Here is a 19,606-nt window from a genome sequence, read left to right on the forward strand (position 1 = left end):
CACCCCCTCCTCCTCGGCAGGAAGGCACACGGTCACCATATACCAGTTAATAGGACTTCTGGGCAAACAGGAGACTTAACAAACCACATATTTCATTCTATTTTAATAAAGACATCTCGCGTCTCGTTACAATTCCACTGCACTGAGTTCCGGTTAAGGATGTCATCTACCTGCTGGTCTTGCTGCTGCCGGTTCCCAGAAGGCACGCTTCTCTGACTCTGGGCCCTTTGCTGCTGCGCTAACAATCGCTGGAGGGAAGAGGGCGAAAAGGCTGTCAGTGTCGCGGCGCCAGAGTGCAAGCTTCAGGCGACTGCAGCGGACACCCGCACCCACGGCGCAGCCTCATCTGGCATCCCCTCTTCCTGGGCCTCCCTGGCCTCGAGCCCTTGTGCAATTCGGTCTCTTGTTCGATCTAAACTTGCACTTCATCAGGGACATTTTCCCCGCTCACCCTCCCCCCGCCCCCCCCGCCCGGCTGGGGGTGCTCTGGGGGTGCTCGCAGAGCATCCTGCCCTTCGAGTTCACCATCTGTCCTCACCGACAGACCGTAAGCTCCCTGGGGGCGACTGCACCGGCTGTTTGCTGCGACACTTCCTGCACACGGCAGACACTCAATACACATACAGTGGCTCAGGCTGTTACTCTACTTACCTGTAACTGGGAGATCTGAGAAAGCTGGTTTAGTTGGGATAGCTGGTTCAGCATGGCTACCTGTTGAGGGCCAAAGAGCGGATTCAGGCCACCGTTGTTTGGTGCATACTTCAGCAATGAAACTGGAACCTTAGGATCACAACGGCAAGTTAATAATGTTGATCAAATAACTCAAAACTAACTAAATGTACAGTGTATTCTGAACTGTCCACAGAGCAATTAAATCTTTGGACTAGTACTTGGAGGGCAGGTTATGTTCTGTCTTCCTTTGCTTTATTGTTCATGTACACTTTCCTGGGTTAACTGAAAGATGATGGGGTGAATCTTAAACCAGCCAATTTACTTTGCTATTGTCCTCCTCCCCTTAAGATGTTTTACGGAAGGTAATGGTAAATTTTAGGTTTAACTTGGACTCATTTTTTGCACCCTACCCACATCCTTCCGTAAGGACAGCTGATCCTGAATTAGCTGCATCTCAAAGACACAAGGATGAGCAATTAGCCACCTCATTCAAATATCAAGTTTTTCCAGGTCAAGAGAAGAGAGTAGGGCGGGAGTGATTACCTGAGGGGAGAGTAATGGAGGAGGCACTTGAGCACGGAGATTAGGCTGAGATGAACTAAGAGGTTGTGCTGGAGGCTGCTGCATGCCCCGGGGTTGTGCTGCTGTGTTTCCAACACCAAACATACTGGGATTGCCATTCTACAAAACCAAGAAACAGCGACAGAATACCAGTGGGATTCTTTAGGGGCAGACATCGTAATACCACACTGTTTCATTGATTTAAACACAGTAACTACATGTAAGAGAGATTTCATTACTTATACAAATCATCAACAGAGAGCCTAAAATACACACGTGGACTTACCTGTCTAACAGAATTCAAGTTTTGCATACCCAGCCCTGCTATGGAGCCAAGGGCCTGGTTAGGTAGTGCACTATTTGAAGGGGGAAGCTTCATGCTTTGACTGGACATAAACTGCATGTTTTGGGATTCATCTGCTACAATGCCATCCTGAGTGGACAGACAGAAAGATGTGCAACACCAGCCAAGCAAACAAGCAGAAGGGAGAAATCATTGCAGGAACAGAAGAGAAGTCACGTGACATTGCAGCACCAACAGGAAACGGGTAGAAAACAGAAGAGATCAGTGTTAATTCTAGAGTACATAAAAAGAACCAGACACATTTTACGGGATTAAGAAGAAAATACAAATGCAACCCCTATGCTAAACTGAAACATAAAGAGGAGAATGAACTACAAATCCAGTAATAGCACCGGATTACAGTACCTTATATTAAATGCCCTAAACAACTAACGGGAAAATTATGCTATTAAGTGTACTGTTTTATCAGCCACAGGGGTAAAACAGAACAAAACAAACAAATGACTTACCTTATCAAAGTAAGGGCTGCGCTCCATGGAAGACTCTTTGGAAATCTGAGGCCGAGAACCAGGGCCCTTCCCGACCGTTCGATTGTAATCACCAATATTTAGGCTATGTTTATCTATCTCCATTCGTTTGTCCTGTAACATTCCTAAGAAATGCAGGAAACTATGTTATCATGTAGGAAGACAATCTCATTGGCTTCAGATAAATTTACAGCAGAAAGCAAAATATTCACTCCCCCTGAGATGACTTCTGCCTTGACAAGAACATGTGAAAAATAGATTCAATAAATCTTGCATTCCTCAGAAGTAAAGTTGGGTTTAGCAGATCCTATTATTTTACTAAACCCATTAACTTGAAAACAGACCAGTAATAAGATGGTTAAGACTTCTTTGGTCATCTTTAATCTGCTTAATGTAATAATAAAAACATAGTTCCCAGTTACAAATAACAAAAACAGCCAAGACAAATCACCATCAGGTAGATGCACTCTATGTGCCAGGCACTGTTCGAAATGTGTGTTGAATTTAATGCTGGTAATGCTACTATTATCACCTCCATTTAGCAGATGAGGTAACTGCAGACCAGACCGGTTCACATTTTCCCCTCTCTCGGGTCTTCCTCTGTCCATTACTCTCATTTTGATTTCTCTGCAACTTTAAACTCAATTTCCTGTCTACCAAGCTTATTATTCCTATATATTTCTTATCTCTAATAATGGTGACTTACTGATTGCTTTAATGTCTCTCAGCTCCAAATTCACCCTTTCTGACTGCTCAGTGAAAGCACATCTGGACTCTACATATGTATTTTCTTTTGCCACCTGGCACCAAGGCTTTGTCAGTAGAGGGCGCTGGAGGGCTGCTGCAGGAGGAAGCTCAATGTGCTCAGTTGGCAGCTTCTCCACTGCCCCACTCCCGCTGTGCAGGGTGCTCAGCAACACCCCCTGGCCAGGTCTCCCAGCATTCCCACATACCTCCAAACGGTGAGACACCTCTCTATGAACAGCTTTTCCCAGCACCCTAGAGGGCAGATTTCCAGCAAGTTCCACCAGGACAGCGGCACAGCAACTTCTCTGCCATTCAGTGAGCCATGGAAGAGGCAGAGTGTTGTCCTCACAGGAATAGACCCATATTTTGGATATGAATTTGCTTTTCCTGCCTGTAAAGCTTCTGCCATCCATGATCTCGCAGAAGGCCTTATTCTCACAGCACTGCGTCTGATCGAGGAACTCACTCCACAGCAAAAGGAGAACAGTAATGGGATCATGCCCATGGGATCAACTGGTCTGACCGCATACATCATCACCCAAAAGCAGCTAGCCAAGCTAATAGGTAGAACTGGTTACAAAGCAAGTCAGGGGACAACATCCTTAAAGAATGGGCACTTGGGTGGCACAGTTGGTTAGGCATCCGACTCTTGGTTTTGGCTCAGGTCATGATCTCAGGTTTGTGAGATCGAGCCCCATGTTGGGTTCTGTGCTCATGTGGAGTCTGCTTGAGTTTTTCTCTCCCCCTGTCCCTCCTCCTGTTTGTGCTCTCTCTCTCAAATAAACAAATCTTAAAAAAAGAGGGGGGTGGGTTAGGCTTCTGTCTCACAGGACACAGTATCTCCCACATCACCAGAATAAAGAGGTCTGGGAATCAAATGGTGGGAGTCGGAGTGGCTTTTCTCACCATCATACCTCATAAGCCACTCAGAGAATTCTTGCTTCCTGGTCCAGCAACTCTGCAAGTTTGGAGATCTTACTCCTCAAGAGAGAAAATGCTTCTACCAGGACACACATCAGGCTGCTGAACTGTAAGATGGACACTGCACCTGGACATTCTGCCTTCTTTGTGCCGCTGAAGCACGAGGCAAAAAGGGGCTTATCTACTGGCTGGAGTGATTGATTCTCATCCCAAGGGGACAGGGGTTTTCTATTACAAAATGAAGGCCACGAGGGCTCTGGAACCCAGGGGGATTCTCGGGGCGGGGGGGGGCGCTCCTTAGTATTTCCAGGCCCACTAGTAAAGGCTAATGAAAAACTACAGCAATCAAGAAAAGGCAGTTGAATAAGGGCTCAGACCCTCTGGGGAACAGAGGTTTGGATCACTCGACCAGCAGAGGAGCCCAGGATGCTGAGGTGTGGCTGAGAGTGGGGCACTAGGAATGGGTGCTGCAAGAAAGAAGCCATGGCCACCAACCACAGCCTGTGATCACGACAGAAATGAGGGCAGGACTCGCTCGGCATGCTCTCTCTGGCTCGTTACAGGAGCATGGTTGTCTGTATAGGCTGACCACTTTCTTCCTTCTCTTTCCCATTTTTATTTTATTCACAAGCTGTTGAAAGTTCGCTTTACAACTTAGTCTTTCAGTCTCAATTGTGACGGACTCTGAGCAGTAATAACACTGCCAATGGTAAATGCAACGACCCTTGGGACTGTATCTGTCTCCTCAGTTTGGTGAGAGGGCAGACTTCCTCCCTTGTAGGAAAGAAAGCTGTACTCGCTAAGAAGAGAGACGGAGTCGCTGTGCCACTACAGTGGAACAAAGTGCAGGCAGAAGATGGGCAGTCAGAGGGTGGGGTGAACTGCACCAATCATCGACCCACTGCCTCTCAGCTCTCACTGCCCTGAAAAAGAAAACGGATCTGGACCCTTCACATATTTTTCCCTTTGCCAGCTGACAGCAGAGGGTGCAGGAGACACAGCCAGAAGACAGACAGCGCCTCCCAGGTCCGGGTGCTCTCTCCTGCAGCACAGGCAGCTGCCCCAGCCGCAGGCCCTGGCCGGGCTCACTGCTCCCCCCAGCAGCCGCTCTGGAGGTTTTGTACCAGAGCTCAAGTGAGACACCGCCCCAGAAGGCGGATCTCCTGCGGTTCCATGCGGTGGCACCACAGTGACGTGTCTGCCATGCAGTGAGCAGAGGGCCCGGTCCAGGAGTCTGGATCTCAGCCCTGGCTCAGATGCCCTCCTCCATGGGCACACTAGCTCTGTCCTAAGGTTAGTGACTTCTCCTTACCTCTGCTACTCTATCTTCTTTTGTGGTCTCTTTACCTCTTACTAGCCAAACCTTTATTATGCTAATAATTCTTTATACTTATATCAATAAATCTTCCTGTTCAAATCACTGTGTAGTTCGCTGTCCTGACTGGACTCAGACTAACAGAATAACACTACCACCTACTAAAGCATCCAGGCAAGAAAGCTGGAAATCTCTCCCTCTGCCCCTCCCCCTGCTCCTTCTCTCTCAAATAAATAAAATCTTAAAAAAAAAAAAAGAAAAGAAAAAGCCGGAAATCAGCTTTTAACCACACCCACTCCCCTACCTCTATAATGAATTGGTACAGACTGGTTATCAACTTTCGTTGATTCTAATTCCCTCATCTCCACTGAATTAAGAATCTTCCCACCTACTATCTTAGTTTAGAGCTCTGAAATCCTCACTGGCTACTGCAACAAATCTCGAACTGCTTTTGGTATATTTAGTATTTTTTTGTCAGTCTTCTGCCACCAATCTTTTCTGTCCTAGGATCTTTTCAACCTGTAGCCATATTTTTTTAAAAAACATAAATCCCAATCATGTAATTCTTCTGCTTAAAATTACTTAATCCCGTACTTTCAGAAAGAAGTTCAAACCCCCCCCAGCTCCTCATGATTCAGCACCTGCCTCGTTTTCTAGCACCTTCCCCTAGTCAAAGCTTCTCTCCTCACCACACTCCCACCACCACAACCAATTTACATTTCTTCTCCTACTGCATGTAACGTCTTCCATTTCTCCAGCACGGTTCAAGTTGTCTCTGTCATATGATCTGGGCTTTTGCACCTATTGTTTCCTAAATTACTAAGACTCTATCACCCAACCTGAATAACTCCTCCTTGACAGGACTAGATCTGAGGCAATCAAAGACTAAAATCACCATGACCTTAGATCTGCACAGTGATTTGTACTTCGAAGGCAGTCCACTCATACACCACCACACTCTAGTGTACGCTGAGAGCACAGGAATGCTGTGATAGGAACCCAGATCTCCCCTCTCCTGGTCCAGGTCAGTGCTCACTTAGAACCATCACGTCACAGATACATTTGTCCATCCATGAGGAATACGAACCCCAACTGATTTAACTTTTCCTTACCTCCGGAAAGATCCATCTTATTGCTCTGTACATTTTCTTCTGGTGAGTCTCTCTGAAGTAAGAAAACACAGCGTGTTAGCAGTCCTTAATTTATCAATGAAAATAAATTAAAAATGAAAAATTTTATTTATTTGTCAAAAATCAAGTGGGCTGCAAAACTCTTTTCACTGCCTAACAAGAAAACGTTTTAAAAATAAGATATAAGATCAATGTTTTTAGCTAAAACTATAAAAATAAAGAAGGCTTCATGGTCAATTTTGCTCTAACCTCCAGCATATTCATAAGGATTGAAAGATAATAATTTATTAAGAAAATAAAAAACTGAACTTAGGGTAAATTTACAGACCACCATTAAAAGGGGAGGGGGCTGCTAGGAAAAATACACTTACCGAAAAACTGATATTTGAAAACTGTTTAACGAATGGATTTATCCATGCTTCTTCTTGTTTGTTTCCACCTTTCATGGTTCCCTTTGCAAAACAAAAGAGTAGAAAGCTGCCATGGCCACCTCTATTTATCTGGGTACAGTGATGGATTAATAAAACTTCAAGACAATTCCCAACTCTCATTTTTAGCCAATTAATTTCTCCTCCAACCAACTCTTAGTAGAGTTGTTAACAATTACAAATCAACTTATTTGATTTTCAACTTCCTTTGCTCCAGTCCTCTGGTATAGCTGTAACGTACAGAGAAATCTCTAAAGGCAAGCAGTCAGAAGGAAAAGACGGAAGCAAAGGGCGGAGAACTGCTCATCACGGTTTCCAGTTTACAAATGGACTGTGTTCTAAGAGCTTAATTATAATCTGGATTTGTGGGGTTCTGACACCACACTAAAGTAAAAGCGGTTGTTAGGTTCCACAGGTTAGCCCAAAGAAACCAACATAACCTGTAATTTAATTATGCTATGTGCACCGTACTGAAAAAGCACCGCATGTTTCCAAATGAAAAGCTATTTTAAAATTTTAATTCGTGTTGCCGAGAACACAGTACCCCAGCGGCAGCTGAGGCTGGGGATCCTCCAGCCCCCCGCCTTGGTGCCGGCTGCCATGGCTGGCTGGGCATGGGCAGTACAGAAACGACTTTGAGACACTCTTTGAGGGGATATGGTCCGTGACGACGAGCCTGGCTGACAGGGAGGCTGGACACCGCAGGGACCAAGGTCTCGAGACCCGTGAATACGAAGACCACGGGGCCAGCCATTCTCGGTCTGTCGCCTGAATTCCCCTTTCCCGTTGCTACCGCCTGTTCCTTCCGACCGTGGGACAGAACACAGCTTCATACTCCCCCCTCCCACCCCCCAAAGTGCAGGTCTCTGAAGCAAGCACCTAACCCTTGCAAGGTTTCTGAAGTCCTCCTTGATTCCTCTGGCCCCCACCCCCGCCCCTATGCCTATATGGCTGCCAAGGCCTTCTGTCCCTTCTATTCTGAAATGCCTCTCCGATCAGTCCCTTGCACTACATATCCACTCTGGCTTCCCAATTCAGGCCCTCACTTCTCACCAGAAGCTTCCTGACTGAGATCCCCCAACTCTGGTGCCTCCTCTGTGCCAATTATCTTTCATAGGATCACTGGTTAGCTTTCTTTAAAGAAAGTAACTTAAAAAACCCAACTCATGTTGCCTTCTATGAAATTTCATTGGCTCCATATTTTATACAGAATAAAGTTCAAATTATCTTTGGCATGGTACTGAAAAGACTCTACTATCTGCCATTAATCTAACTATTGAGCCAGATCTCTTGTTACCTCTTTCCAGAAATTCTACACTTTAGTATATCAGGCTACTATTTTCCCTGGCACATCCCACCCACAGGCATCTTCCAAACTCAAGTGGCTACTCCTCAGCGCTCTCCTACAGCCCCACACTAGACTCTGAGCTCCTCGAGGGTACAGCTCATTTCCTAGTGTTTTTGAACCCCCAGCACCAAGCACAGTACCTGGCACACAGCAGAGGCTAAATAAATGTTTGCAGTTGCTTTCTAAAAGATTTTTACTAGCAGAAACAAAGGAGAAAGAGTAAAAAGGCTACACACCCTTTCCCTTCTCCTTTTTTTGCCACTCAGACCCTGTAAGGAAAGACAAAGTCACAAAACAGCATGGTCCAGTGGGAAGAACACAGGTTTTGGAATCGGAAGACCTAAACTTGAGTCCTTGCTCTGTCACTTACTAGTTATGCATCTTTGGGCAAGTCACCTCCGGTCTCAATTTCCTCATCGGTATTCTACCTCGGAAGGTCATGAGGACCAAATGGCTTATGTAAAATATGGGAAAGCACTTCATAAGCTATATGGAGAGGCAATAGGCAAATTCAGCCAAATGAAACATCTTTTTAAATGAAAATGGTAGGTCCTAGACTGAGAATCCCAGGATTAAAAGGGAGGGATCCTGGTGGGCAGCTAGTGGAACTCCTGGATATTTGACCTCTAAGGTCTGGGGACGGGGGTGGGGGTGGGGTGGAGATGGACCGGTTCTCAAATAGGGTGGGGTGGGGAGAACCACCTAGGGGTCTGGGCACGTATTTTGAAAATGGTCCCCAAGGGAATCTGACACCAGCATCCAGTACCACCTCTTAAGAACCAGTGGTCTGCATCAGTGCTTCTCAGCTCTGGCTCTACATCAGAGACATTTGGGGTCCAATTTCCAAAACTATAGTAGGCCTGGGGTACAGGAAGCTGTACTTGCAACAAATGCCATAGGATTCTGATGTACCAACAGGTTTGGGAATAAGATTTGTCCACATACAAGAGAAAAATCAAACTCTGCTCATTCCTAGGGATTTTTGTCATAGGACCTTTCGGGGGGGGGGCAGGGAAGGGCTACAGACGGGGGATGAAAAAGGAAGATGGTGATTCTGGGTAAAGGGGAGGTCGGGGACTGCAGGTGAGTTGGAACGGGAGATGAACTGGCAGTGCGATGGAAAGAGTCAACAAGGAGATTTGCCCTTCTCTTCACCCCCACCACTGCAGGCACCACCCCGGGGTGAGGAGTGTCCCAGCCAGCACTGGTGGAGGGGGAGGAAGAGAGAAATCCCAAGCTGTAGCAGTGGGGAGACAGGAAGTTCCTGCAGTCTTACGGTTGTCTAGGTGGCTGCCCATACAAGAGGCTATACCTAAGCTGGGGACTGCCTGGGCTGTACTGACTGCCATAAATGGGCAGGAAGAACGTTAATTTTCTGAGGGTAAACTATCTTTGGAATAAAGTTTCAAGGGCTTTGCCCTTGAAATGTTTACCTTCGATGACATTTTCTTTGTATACGGTGGCCAATTTAAAGACGAGTTAAGCTCTTGAGATGAATTACTATTCCACATTCCAATCTCTACATCCTCTTCCTCTTCCCAGCCAGTGGGGCGATGTCCAGGCAATGGCGTATCATCCCCACACCAGCCATCTTGCATAGATTTTGGCCCTGATCGTGGATTCGTGATATAAAGAGAAACATGCTTTAATCAAACAATTCTTTCTGGAGGATGAGCACTCATTAAGGGGGCGGGATGGGGGTGGGACCCTAAAAAAACCCCTATTTCCCTTCCCAAATCTGCATGGTAGGAATGTATGTTTTATACTGAGTTGAAGGTTCCACTAAGCAAGATTTTTTTTTTAAAGTAATCTCTATACCCAACATGGGCCCTGAACCCACGACCCTGAGATCAAGAGTCGCTTGCTCTACCAACTGAGCCAGCCAGGCACGCCTAAGCAAGAAATTTTTTTAAATTAAAAATTTCAGAGGTGCCTGGGTGGCTCGGTGAGGTAAGTGTCCGACTCTTTATCTCAGCTCAGGTCTTGATCTTAGGTCATGAGTTCAAGCCCTGCACTGGGCTCCACACTGGGTGCGGAGCCTACTTAAAAAAAATCAAATCAAATCAATGAAATATCTCCCATGCTTTTTACAAACAGAAGGCTCCTAACATGGAACAATGGTGGCCTTCTTGTTCATACTCATTTAACAATCTGCATGGCAACACACAGGGCAAAGAGGAATGAGGAAATTTCAAAGAATTCATTTTGATATATATTTTCAAAGAGAATAGCCACAAAGTACTGCAAGTCATAAGCAGAAAGTATCTCAACTCTAGACTCAGCCTTTGGAATTCCTATGGGGTACCCCACACACAACTTATGGGATAGTGACAACGTTCATCCAAATGCTGAATCAGGTCCCTCCTGAACTTTGTTCATTTTCTGTATAATATTCGGGGAGTAATCTGGAACCTGAGCCAGACAGTTTGGATATGTGTCCACACGATTATATATCCAGTCTCTCATGTTGGATAACATGAAAGTTGCTTGAATAGGTAATCTTATTTGGTAAAATAATAACTTAGATTTGGTGAAGTACATGCAAATCCTTATTAGTTAACACAGTTCTAAGACAAGAAAATTCAGAAAGCTAAAAGAGCAAACCAAGTTACAAATTCAAAGAGGCAAATAGTGAAATCATCTAGTATGATGATACACAGATACATTTATCAATGATATAAGCATTATCCGATTATTTAATTATAGACAATGAGAGACCACCACTGCGACAAAATAGCTACCAGGAATTATCAATAACTTACCAGATTTGCTTAATGCTTGAGGACCAACAGAGCTGGAGCCCCACGTGGATGTGTTGGATGCCGTAGCAATGGGCTCCCCCCAGCTGGGACCACTGTCTATGGGTTTACCCCATGCTGAAGTACCATTATCCACAGTTGTGGCTGGAGTAGAAGGCTCCCCCCAGGGCTCACCCCAGCCTTTAGAAAGTGTGGGAAAAGAAGTCATCAGCACATGGTAGGGTGGTGCGGTGGAATAAGGGGCAATAAGGAATACTTAGGGAAAAGATGAAGACCTTCACATTCACAGATCGAATAATGATGCTGCGATGGGCAAAAAACAATGGCATCTGTTTTATGCAAAGAAGACAAATCATTTCCCATTATCATAATTTAACTACACGGTGTGAATTTTTTTCCCCACCTCTTCTTTCATAATTGCCCTCTGGGTGTAGAGCAGATTGTTTTGAATGACCTTAATTATGGCAAGTCATCCTCCTTTGAAGATGAATTTAATTCCTGGAAAAGTCAAGTCATTCTGAGCCAAACCTACTGATTCCAAGCAGGTAATCAAGCTGGGTAACGGTATGTGTATACAATTTTTACCGGAAGTGCAACCTTTCAACATCACTGTTCTGGGGCAAAAATAAAATAAAATAAAATAACTACAAGACTAAAAATACCTAGGCACCCTATTTTTATACATGCTGGACAATGCTTCTTAAAAATTCTGAGGTATCAGGTTGTCCAAAGCAAAGCCATAAACATTGTTCAAAAGAACCAAAACAGCCTTTCCCTTAGATACATACCTGTTTCTTGTAAGAACTGAATCTAAATTAATAAACTATACTTGAGGGGAAAAAATTGGATGCTGAAAGGTTTGCTCGTGAAAACACTCCTATCACTACTTCCGAAGGGACTGATTATTACTCAATAAAACGTCCATTAACAAAGATAATGCGTTCCAATGACACTTAATGAAAATGTCATTGTCAAGATTATCTGCAGATAGGAACTAGCTCCTTGTTATGAGAGTGGGAATATGTCAGAAAGGTACTATCAAATGTTGTAAGTACACAAACATACATGCAGTATAACTAACAGACTTGGATTTCATGCCTACTTAAATAAATCCCTTCTAAGGCCAAATACAGCACCTGGTATTTAGAGAGTATTGTACTTGGATGCTTGTTTTATTTCTGGGGACACTGTAATCAAATAACAAAACCAAAAAGTAACGGCCTGACTCAGAAGAACTGAGAAGTGTAGGGCATTCCCACTTGACATCACTTTCCCAACTCTGCCTTCTGAAGTCTTCCTAGCAGAGAACAGAGCATGTGAGACCCACAACCAATGCGGCCATAGGCAGAGCTCTGTTCCCTGATGTTAAACGCCCTATTATTTTCTTCCCTAGAAGCTCCTCCTGGATCAGAGGGGAAAAGCCCTTTGTGTGCATATCCAAGTACTCTGTTAAACAAATCTTACAGCAGCAACAGTACATTGAAAAGAGGCTAACAATACTGTGAAGTATTTTGTAACACCGTCAGACTCCACTAAATGAAAACTTACCGGAGCCACTGCCTGCCTCTTTGTTTGAGATGGCACTTGCAGATGGTAGCAACTGGTGTACCTGTGCTTGCTGGTCTGAACGGCTGCTGCCATTTGGGACGTTTTTGTTCCACATGTTCACATTTTTGTAGTTGTATTTGCTCGGATCTCCCCAAGCTGAAGTTCCGTCGTCAATCTCCATTTTGCGACGTATGGATTCTGGGGACGGTTCCTCCCAGCCTGTGGGCTCTTCTTCTTTTGTTGGGGCTGGTATAGGTCCTCCCAGCCAGCCTGTACCAGGAGGTTTGCCTGTAGCTGGTGGGATTCCCCAAGACCCGACAATGTCTTGTTGCTTGTTCCAGTCTGGAGAACTGACTGGTTTTGACGAATCTCCCCAACCTAGAGACTGATTAGACTTTGGAGGATCTCCCCATCCCTGGGAAGGATTAGGTTTAGAAGATTCATCCCATCCTGATGAATTATTTGGATTTATGTTATTTCCCCAAGTAAAGGAACTAGTTTTACCAAGTTCGTTCCAACCAGAAACGGACCGGTCACTGTCACTACCTCCTGAGCTAGATTTCTTATTAGCCTCACCCCAATGGTTACTCCTTGAAGTTTCCCCCCAGTTATCACCGGCAGAAACGGACCACCCTTGGTTTGATTTCTGTCCATCACCCCATCCCTGTTTGCTCTTTTGCGAATCATTCCATGCGGACTTCTCTTCTTTGCTGTTCCCCCACTGATTGCTCTTGACCATTCCTGTAGCAGCAGAGTCATCTTCCCATCCCCCCTGGCAGCTTGAGCCTTTGGAATCTCCCCACCTCAGAGCAGGTTTGGGATCTCCCCACCCCGATACAGATGAGGTATCATTACTAGTAGGGCTAGTCTTATCTATACATGCCCCTGAGTTAAAAGTCTGTGTTGCAGAGCTTCCCCAGGCCTCTGTCCCATTGTCAGTCTTTCTTTCCCCTCTAGGTGATGTTTCCGTATCCCAGGCAGTATTCTGCTTAATAGGAGTCTGTCCCCAACCAGAGTTGGAGAGGACACGTGGATCCAAGTCAGTTCTGTTTACGATGCTTTGGAGTAATGTGTGCTGATCAATTTTTCTCCTATCTCTACTCTGATTTTCCCCAGTTGCTTTCTCCTCGAGGCGTCCAGTGCTTTCTGTACTACCTTCACTCTCCACTGTACCTCCTGTTTTGGCCCACACACTGTTCTGCTCATTTGTCTGAGATGCGGCAGAACCTTGATCCTCTTCCTCAGTAGACTTCCATCCGTTTGTAAACTTCTTACCATTGCCATTTGCACTGTCATTGGAATGCTGATTGCTAGGCAGTTTGTTCCACTCCACGCTGGGTATATTAGTGCCAGTGTTTTGTGCGGGAGTTCCCCATCCTCGTCGACTTCCTCCAGAATTTGCGCCATTTCCACTTCCCCACGATGCACTCTGGGAATTCGCTGCCCCAGACTCCCACACGCCTCCTCCTTTATTTGCGTTCACTTGAAAGTTAGTGCCCATAGGCCCATTTATGCCAGGCTGCATTAGAGTTGCATTCACAGTGTCACCATTAGCTTGGCCGTTAGGGCTCGAACATTTGTCTCCAGAGTAGTTAGAACCATAGGCACCCCACGTAGTACCGTAAGAGCCTCCGCTTTTTGGCTCTCCATTGCTAAGGTGAGAAAGGGAAGTGCCATTCATAACCGACGGAGCCTGTATCTGAGGATGATTCATTGTGCTCACACGCCAGGCCCCTGTACTACTAGGCAGTTCATTATTCTGTACTGAACCGGAGTTTGGTAAACTAGAGGTCATAAAGTTAGTAGTGTTATTTGGTCCAGTCATCTCAGTGGTAATATTCTGAGGTTGACCACTGAATGAAACCTTCTGTGTACCACTTACTTCAGATTCACAAGTTTCCTGAAGGCTTCCCCAGGTACCATGGGTGGAAGAACCACCCACTTTAGAGTTAATACTCTGATTGTTAGGCATCTGGCCTAAGGTACTGCACTGAATATTGATGCCAGAACTACCGCTCCCTACAGGCCCTTTGAGGGCAAGTCCGCTGTTGTCTAATACTGGCCAGGCACCATGGTTGCTAGCTGAATTCAAAGTGCTTGGATTTAACCCTCCATTTGATGAAGAACTTACAGTGCCCCAAGCATTCATTCTATTGTTGCTACTTTCTGATTTGCTTTCAGGAGCATCCACAGAGACCTGACATGTGCTTATTATGGCTCCATGGGAAAAACCCCATGGCCCAGTACTACTTCCATGGCCCACATTATTGCTGCTGCTACCAACCACAAACTTGTTTTGGGAACCAAGTCCAGTGCTATTCCGAAGGCCATCTTTTTCACCACCGGTGCTTCCTGAAGCCATGATAGTGATGTTTCTCTCTGATTCAGAACTGGAGGCAGAATCAGCATCCATACATTCTGAAGCCAACTCTGGATCACTGCCAGGGACTGAGGGCCATGCTTCTTTTTCGGGGGAGTCGTTTACAACAGCATTCTTACAATTTGTGCTAGAGTCACTCGGAGAAGACACAGGTCCCCGCTGCGAATTTTCATAATGGGATCCTGAAGTATTGTGGTTTATATCTAGAATAAAGGAGAAGTACAAAAACTTATGAAGTGTTTGAAAAGGCGATAAATGTTATAAACGTATGTGGTTCCTCGACATTAACTTGGCAGTATGGTTACAAGGGCACTGGTTATATCCCAGCCACCAATTTTTCTTATCCAATTAGTAATTCCACTCGGGCAGGGTATTTTGCTGCTTTGTTCACTGATGCTATCCTATGAGCCTAGGGCAGTACCTGGAACATAAGAGGCCCTCTCAATAGATAACTGCTGAATGAACAAACTGGTATTTATCAGCAAGTAAAAGAATTTTGGTGTGAAGAAGAACTAGGTGGTAGTAATGTATTGGGATAATGAAGCAACCCAAGCCTAGAGGCCTGACATGGGAAAGAAGGGGCTGGGAAGGAGATGTGTGAGGACAAGTGAACAGGATGAACTTGACTACATGTATTAGAAACATACCAGAAATCCTTTCCCGTCTTCCCTTTCTTAGAGGAGCTTTTTCACGCAACTCTTTGGGTATTAGAACAAGTTTATAAAAACTACAAAGCCTTTTCCATTTTATTTCCATTTCATTAGTGTTTTTATTCAACCTGAAATACTGCACGCAAGTATTTTTAGTTGCATTCTCCTTCATAAAAATTCTTAATTTACCTTCATAGCCATGTTTTATAGGAGATCACAGAATTATGACAATTAAAAAATCAAGTGTTGATATTAAACACCATTAATGACCAATCACAGAATCCTATAATCTTGGACTCACCGCTATATATTATCATCTAGTTGTTTTCCTGCAGGTAGGAGGCAAGCAGTTCTCATGCTTCTAATACTTCCCCAGATTCATTCCTCTCCTTCGGTTTAAGGATCTGGTAGTTAAAAGTTCCTCAGAGATATTAACCTGCATAAGATGTCTGCCTTTAGACTGTCTTTAGGGGGTGGCTTACATTGTAGTTCTTGACAAGAGTAGTACTCAGGATCCTCCGTGGTGCTTTTAAGTAACACATACATTCAAGTCACATCCCAGACCTAATGAACCAACTGCCAGGGATTGCAGGCCTAGAAAACAAATGTAACTCACTACCGGTATACTGCTAATATGGAAAATCAGGTTCACCTCGCATCATTTTCTCGCAAAGCACAATTGTCAAGCGGCAAAACACTATGAGCTAGAAAGAATAGCAGAAAAAAAGGACTAGAGAGAGACCAAAACTGTATATATAATTCACCAAATACATGAATCTTAAAGTTCCATAAGAGACTCTGATCTCCACGCCCTGTTTGGGAATCATTGTTTTAAGCTGCCAAATGGAGTGCGTCACCTTTCAGTGCCCGACACAGGGCACCGGACAGTCTGTCTCGCGGGGTAAAGACAAACCAACACGCCAGCACCTGCACCACCAGCAACACCATTCAGCACGGGTCCCGGGTCACGTGTTCTCTATGCACTTTTGTCACCGGCTCCTTGGAACAACCCTGGAGCACAGATACTACCTTCACTTTGCAGATGGGGAAATCGAGGCCCAGAGGTTAAGTTACAGCAAATCACATGAGGAAGGCAGGACTCAGCATTGGATAATAAAGCAAGGTGGCTGAGAACGCGGCTGGAACTCTCACAGACGCCAAGATTCATGTCTGGGCTCTATGTAGCAGTTGTATGCCCAAATCTGCAGAACAGGGCTACAACGGTACCTCTTTACCCAGCTGTTAACTATACTGTCCTTTGTGAAGTATTTAGCTCAGTGCCAGCTTCAAAGAAGGGCTCTGCAATGGGCAGTCTGGTACAGTGACTAAGAGCACAACTGTGCAGCCAGACTGCTTGCGTTTAAAAGCTGCTCCGCCATTTCCTTGTGTGATCACAGGCAAGATCCTCAATCTTTCTGTACCTTAGTTTCCTCAACTGTAAAGGGGGAGCAATAATAGCACCTGTCTGAAACAGTCACTGGAAAACTAAGTGGTTAATAATTAAAAATGCTTTGAACCATATCTGATTCAAATTAGGTACTTAATAAATGAGGGCTGTTATTATCACTAATTAATACATATTGACGACTCTCCTGATTATTTCAGTCCTGTCTCCAAAGCACATTTTCCACTCCACCACGTCTATCTCATGGAGAACAAAATTAGAAATCATACAACCTGCTTACATTAAGTCTCTACTTAAAGGTCTCAAACAGAACTCTAACTCCTGGATTATTCCCCCACAGATGCCTCTCCCCCCCTCCAAAAAAAAATCCTGTTTCTTTATGGTTTTCTTCATCTCAGTAAGTTTCCTAAAACCTTACTGTGCATGGCAAATCCCAAACACCACCAAGCCCCAAATTCATCCACTTTTCTCCAGATCTAACAGTCAAGCCACCATCACCATTATCATCACCTCAAAGATGTGAGTAAAAGTACCTGTTGCCACTATTTGTTTTCTCACACATGCCAGTGTTTCTTGCCACTTCCACCCAGCAGGAGTAAGAAAGCGAGATTGGGAATGTCAGACAAAACGACCTAGGCTGAACACAAAACCCGGAATTTAACAGTGAAACAGCAGAAGCATTCTCATACCGACAGGGAAAAGGCAGGGTACTTGTCCTCAACACTTATACTCAGCCTTGTGCTGGAAGTACTGACCGATGAATGGAGACCCAGAAAAAAGGTAAGGATAGTGGAAAAGAAACAAAATAGACTAACATGTAAAAAGCAATAGTTTTCCTATATACCAGAAGTAGTCGACGAGAAAATGTGACCGAGAAAAGATCCTAACAGCCACAAAAACTATAAAGCAACTTGGAATAAAGCTAACAGAAATATGTAAAGTCATACATGATTAAGTTTTATTGCAGGCCACAGAAGACAACTTGATTAAGTACAGAAACTTGTTCCTGGATAGGAAGATAGAATAATATTCTTTCTTAAAGTATAATTCAATTATAAGAAATCGCTAACAAGAGTCTGCAACTTGGTTAAAGTGATTTAAAAATTCATATAAAACATGAGAGAATAAGAAAGAGAACCTCAGTAGTGGGATGGGGTGCGGGGGGCGCCGCAGGGTCACGCCACGGCTAACGAGCGCCGCACCGGCCAAGCAGCTAAGCTTCAGCTGAACGGCACCAGGAAGCCAGGGACAGACCCAAGTGTTTGTCAAATGTTAGTATTTTAAATCAGTAGGAGAAAAGGAATATTTGATACTTTAAAAAGATTTCTTAAAATCAATTTATCAAAAATAATTTCGTCTGATTAATGTGTTAAAAGATGAAACCATGAAGTTACCAGTGAATGAGAATATTTTATACATAAAAGCAAAGACACCACAAAAGAAATGACATAGATTTGACTACTTACCCAAAATGTGAAGTCATTTTATGTCAAAATACATCAAAAGCAAGCAAGGAAACAAACAAAAAACCCCCAGCAAATAGCAGGATCCATTTTGCAAACCAAACTCTATCACCTTTAATGTTAGTAAAAATTTCTCTCAGAATCTGGTCATGACCTGGTTTGGAGGGGGCGGGGCATGGTCTAAATTTGTCTTTTGCTAATATATTCTTATGTATTTTCAGAAAATGAGAGACACCATCAGCATTTATTAGCTAAAATTTCATTAAAAAAATTTTTTTTAATTTCATTTTTAATCTAAAAACTACTTGCTACTTTCAAAAAACCCAAAATTAAAAGGCTATATCAAAAACTGCATTTACCAAGGATCTTTTGGTTATGAAAAACGTGTAGCTCAGACAGAGGTGGGGAGATCCCAGTCTAACTAAAGCTTTGAAAAAAAGACTCCTCAGCAATCGCAACTAAAACGTTTCACAGAGACAGAGACTCTTTCAGAATTGGGAGAGGTGAAAATTTTAGTGTTTCCCTTACAGACAGGAAGCCAAAACCCATCATCACAAATGATCCAGAGGATAAACACAGAGGAACATAATTAACAATCCTGTTACGTTTTTCCAGGGAACAGTGAGAAACAGTAAGACTGTGAAGCCCCAAGCTGGTGGGAGGAAAGGGGGCAGCTGAGTTTTACTAAGCATGGTGCAAAATACAAATTTTCACACACTGCACTGATGTAGGCAAATGAAGATTTGGAAGATTGTGCCTTACTAAAGAACACTGGAAATCCAAAATAATACCATCAGCTCCTATTCTCACATAAAATTACCTTATGAGAACTGGGGGAAACTCGAGCACCACACCTCAGAAAGAATAGTGCATCTCATAGCACCTATTCCCAAAGATCAAAAGGGGTTATGTGGAGGCAGAGCGAAGACTGGCGATGATTCAAGTGATTTGTAAAGAAACAGTAATAATCTGCTCAGGAAGAATTTAGGTACAGGAAAAATAATTTATTTTTCTTATTAAATATACAGCATGTAACAAACAAAATAGTTAAACATGTGCCTTCTGCCTTAAAGACTTTTCATTCTCACCAGAAGGGCAAAGTCTTCAGAAGTAAATGTACTCTGGTTTTAGAGTATTTCTGGGAAGTATGACATAGTATCACTTGGGAATATGAGAGAACCTGGCATGCCCATTTCAAACAGCACTCAGTGACAAAGGTCAAAATGTTTCTTTCAGTTATTCTGGCCTCTAGTCCAGGGGCTGGCAAACTTTTTCTGTAAAGGCCCAATTAGTGAATGCTTTCAGTTTTGCCAGCCAGAGCGGTCTCTGCGGCAACCACTCTGCCACTGTGGCCTGCGAGCCACCGGAGACAACATGTAAATGAGTGGGCGTGACAGCCTTCCAATAAAACCGGACCAAAATGGGCTGCAAGCCACCCTCTGTTCTAG

At 44.2% G+C, this 19,606-nt stretch overlaps 1 protein-coding gene across 10 annotated transcripts in view; it reads right to left on the bottom strand.

The window, feature by feature from the left end:
- TNRC6A (trinucleotide repeat containing adaptor 6A) overlaps window positions 1-19,606 on the bottom strand; it is a 100,766-nt gene that overhangs the window by 23,719 nt on the left and 57,441 nt on the right. For 5 of the 10 annotated variants that reach the window (XM_036112487.2, XM_036112484.2, XM_036112482.2 and 2 more), the window contains 11 exons: window positions 12,261-14,843; window positions 10,716-10,892; window positions 9,387-9,562; window positions 8,190-8,222; window positions 6,549-6,629; window positions 6,160-6,211; window positions 2,047-2,189; window positions 1,520-1,666; window positions 1,216-1,353; window positions 652-780; window positions 171-248 (listed from right to left, as the gene is read on the bottom strand). In XM_036112487.2, the coding sequence (XP_035968380.2) occupies window positions 171-248; window positions 652-780; window positions 1,216-1,353; window positions 1,520-1,666; window positions 2,047-2,189; window positions 6,160-6,211; window positions 6,549-6,629; window positions 8,190-8,222; window positions 9,387-9,562; window positions 10,716-10,892; window positions 12,261-14,843 (3,737 nt within the window). Of the gene's footprint in view, window positions 1-170; window positions 249-651; window positions 781-1,215; window positions 1,354-1,519; window positions 1,667-2,046; window positions 2,190-6,159; window positions 6,212-6,548; window positions 6,630-8,189; window positions 8,223-9,386; window positions 9,563-10,715; window positions 10,893-12,260; window positions 14,844-15,591; window positions 15,693-19,606 lie in introns of those variants that run through there. The other 5 variants (XM_078074679.1, XM_036112483.2, XM_078074677.1 and 2 more) reach the window with 5 other exon arrangements.

This window comes from Halichoerus grypus, chromosome 6 (genome assembly GCF_964656455.1).
Source record: "Halichoerus grypus chromosome 6, mHalGry1.hap1.1, whole genome shotgun sequence".
In the NCBI taxonomy this organism is placed as follows: Eukaryota; Metazoa; Chordata; class Mammalia; order Carnivora; family Phocidae; genus Halichoerus; species Halichoerus grypus.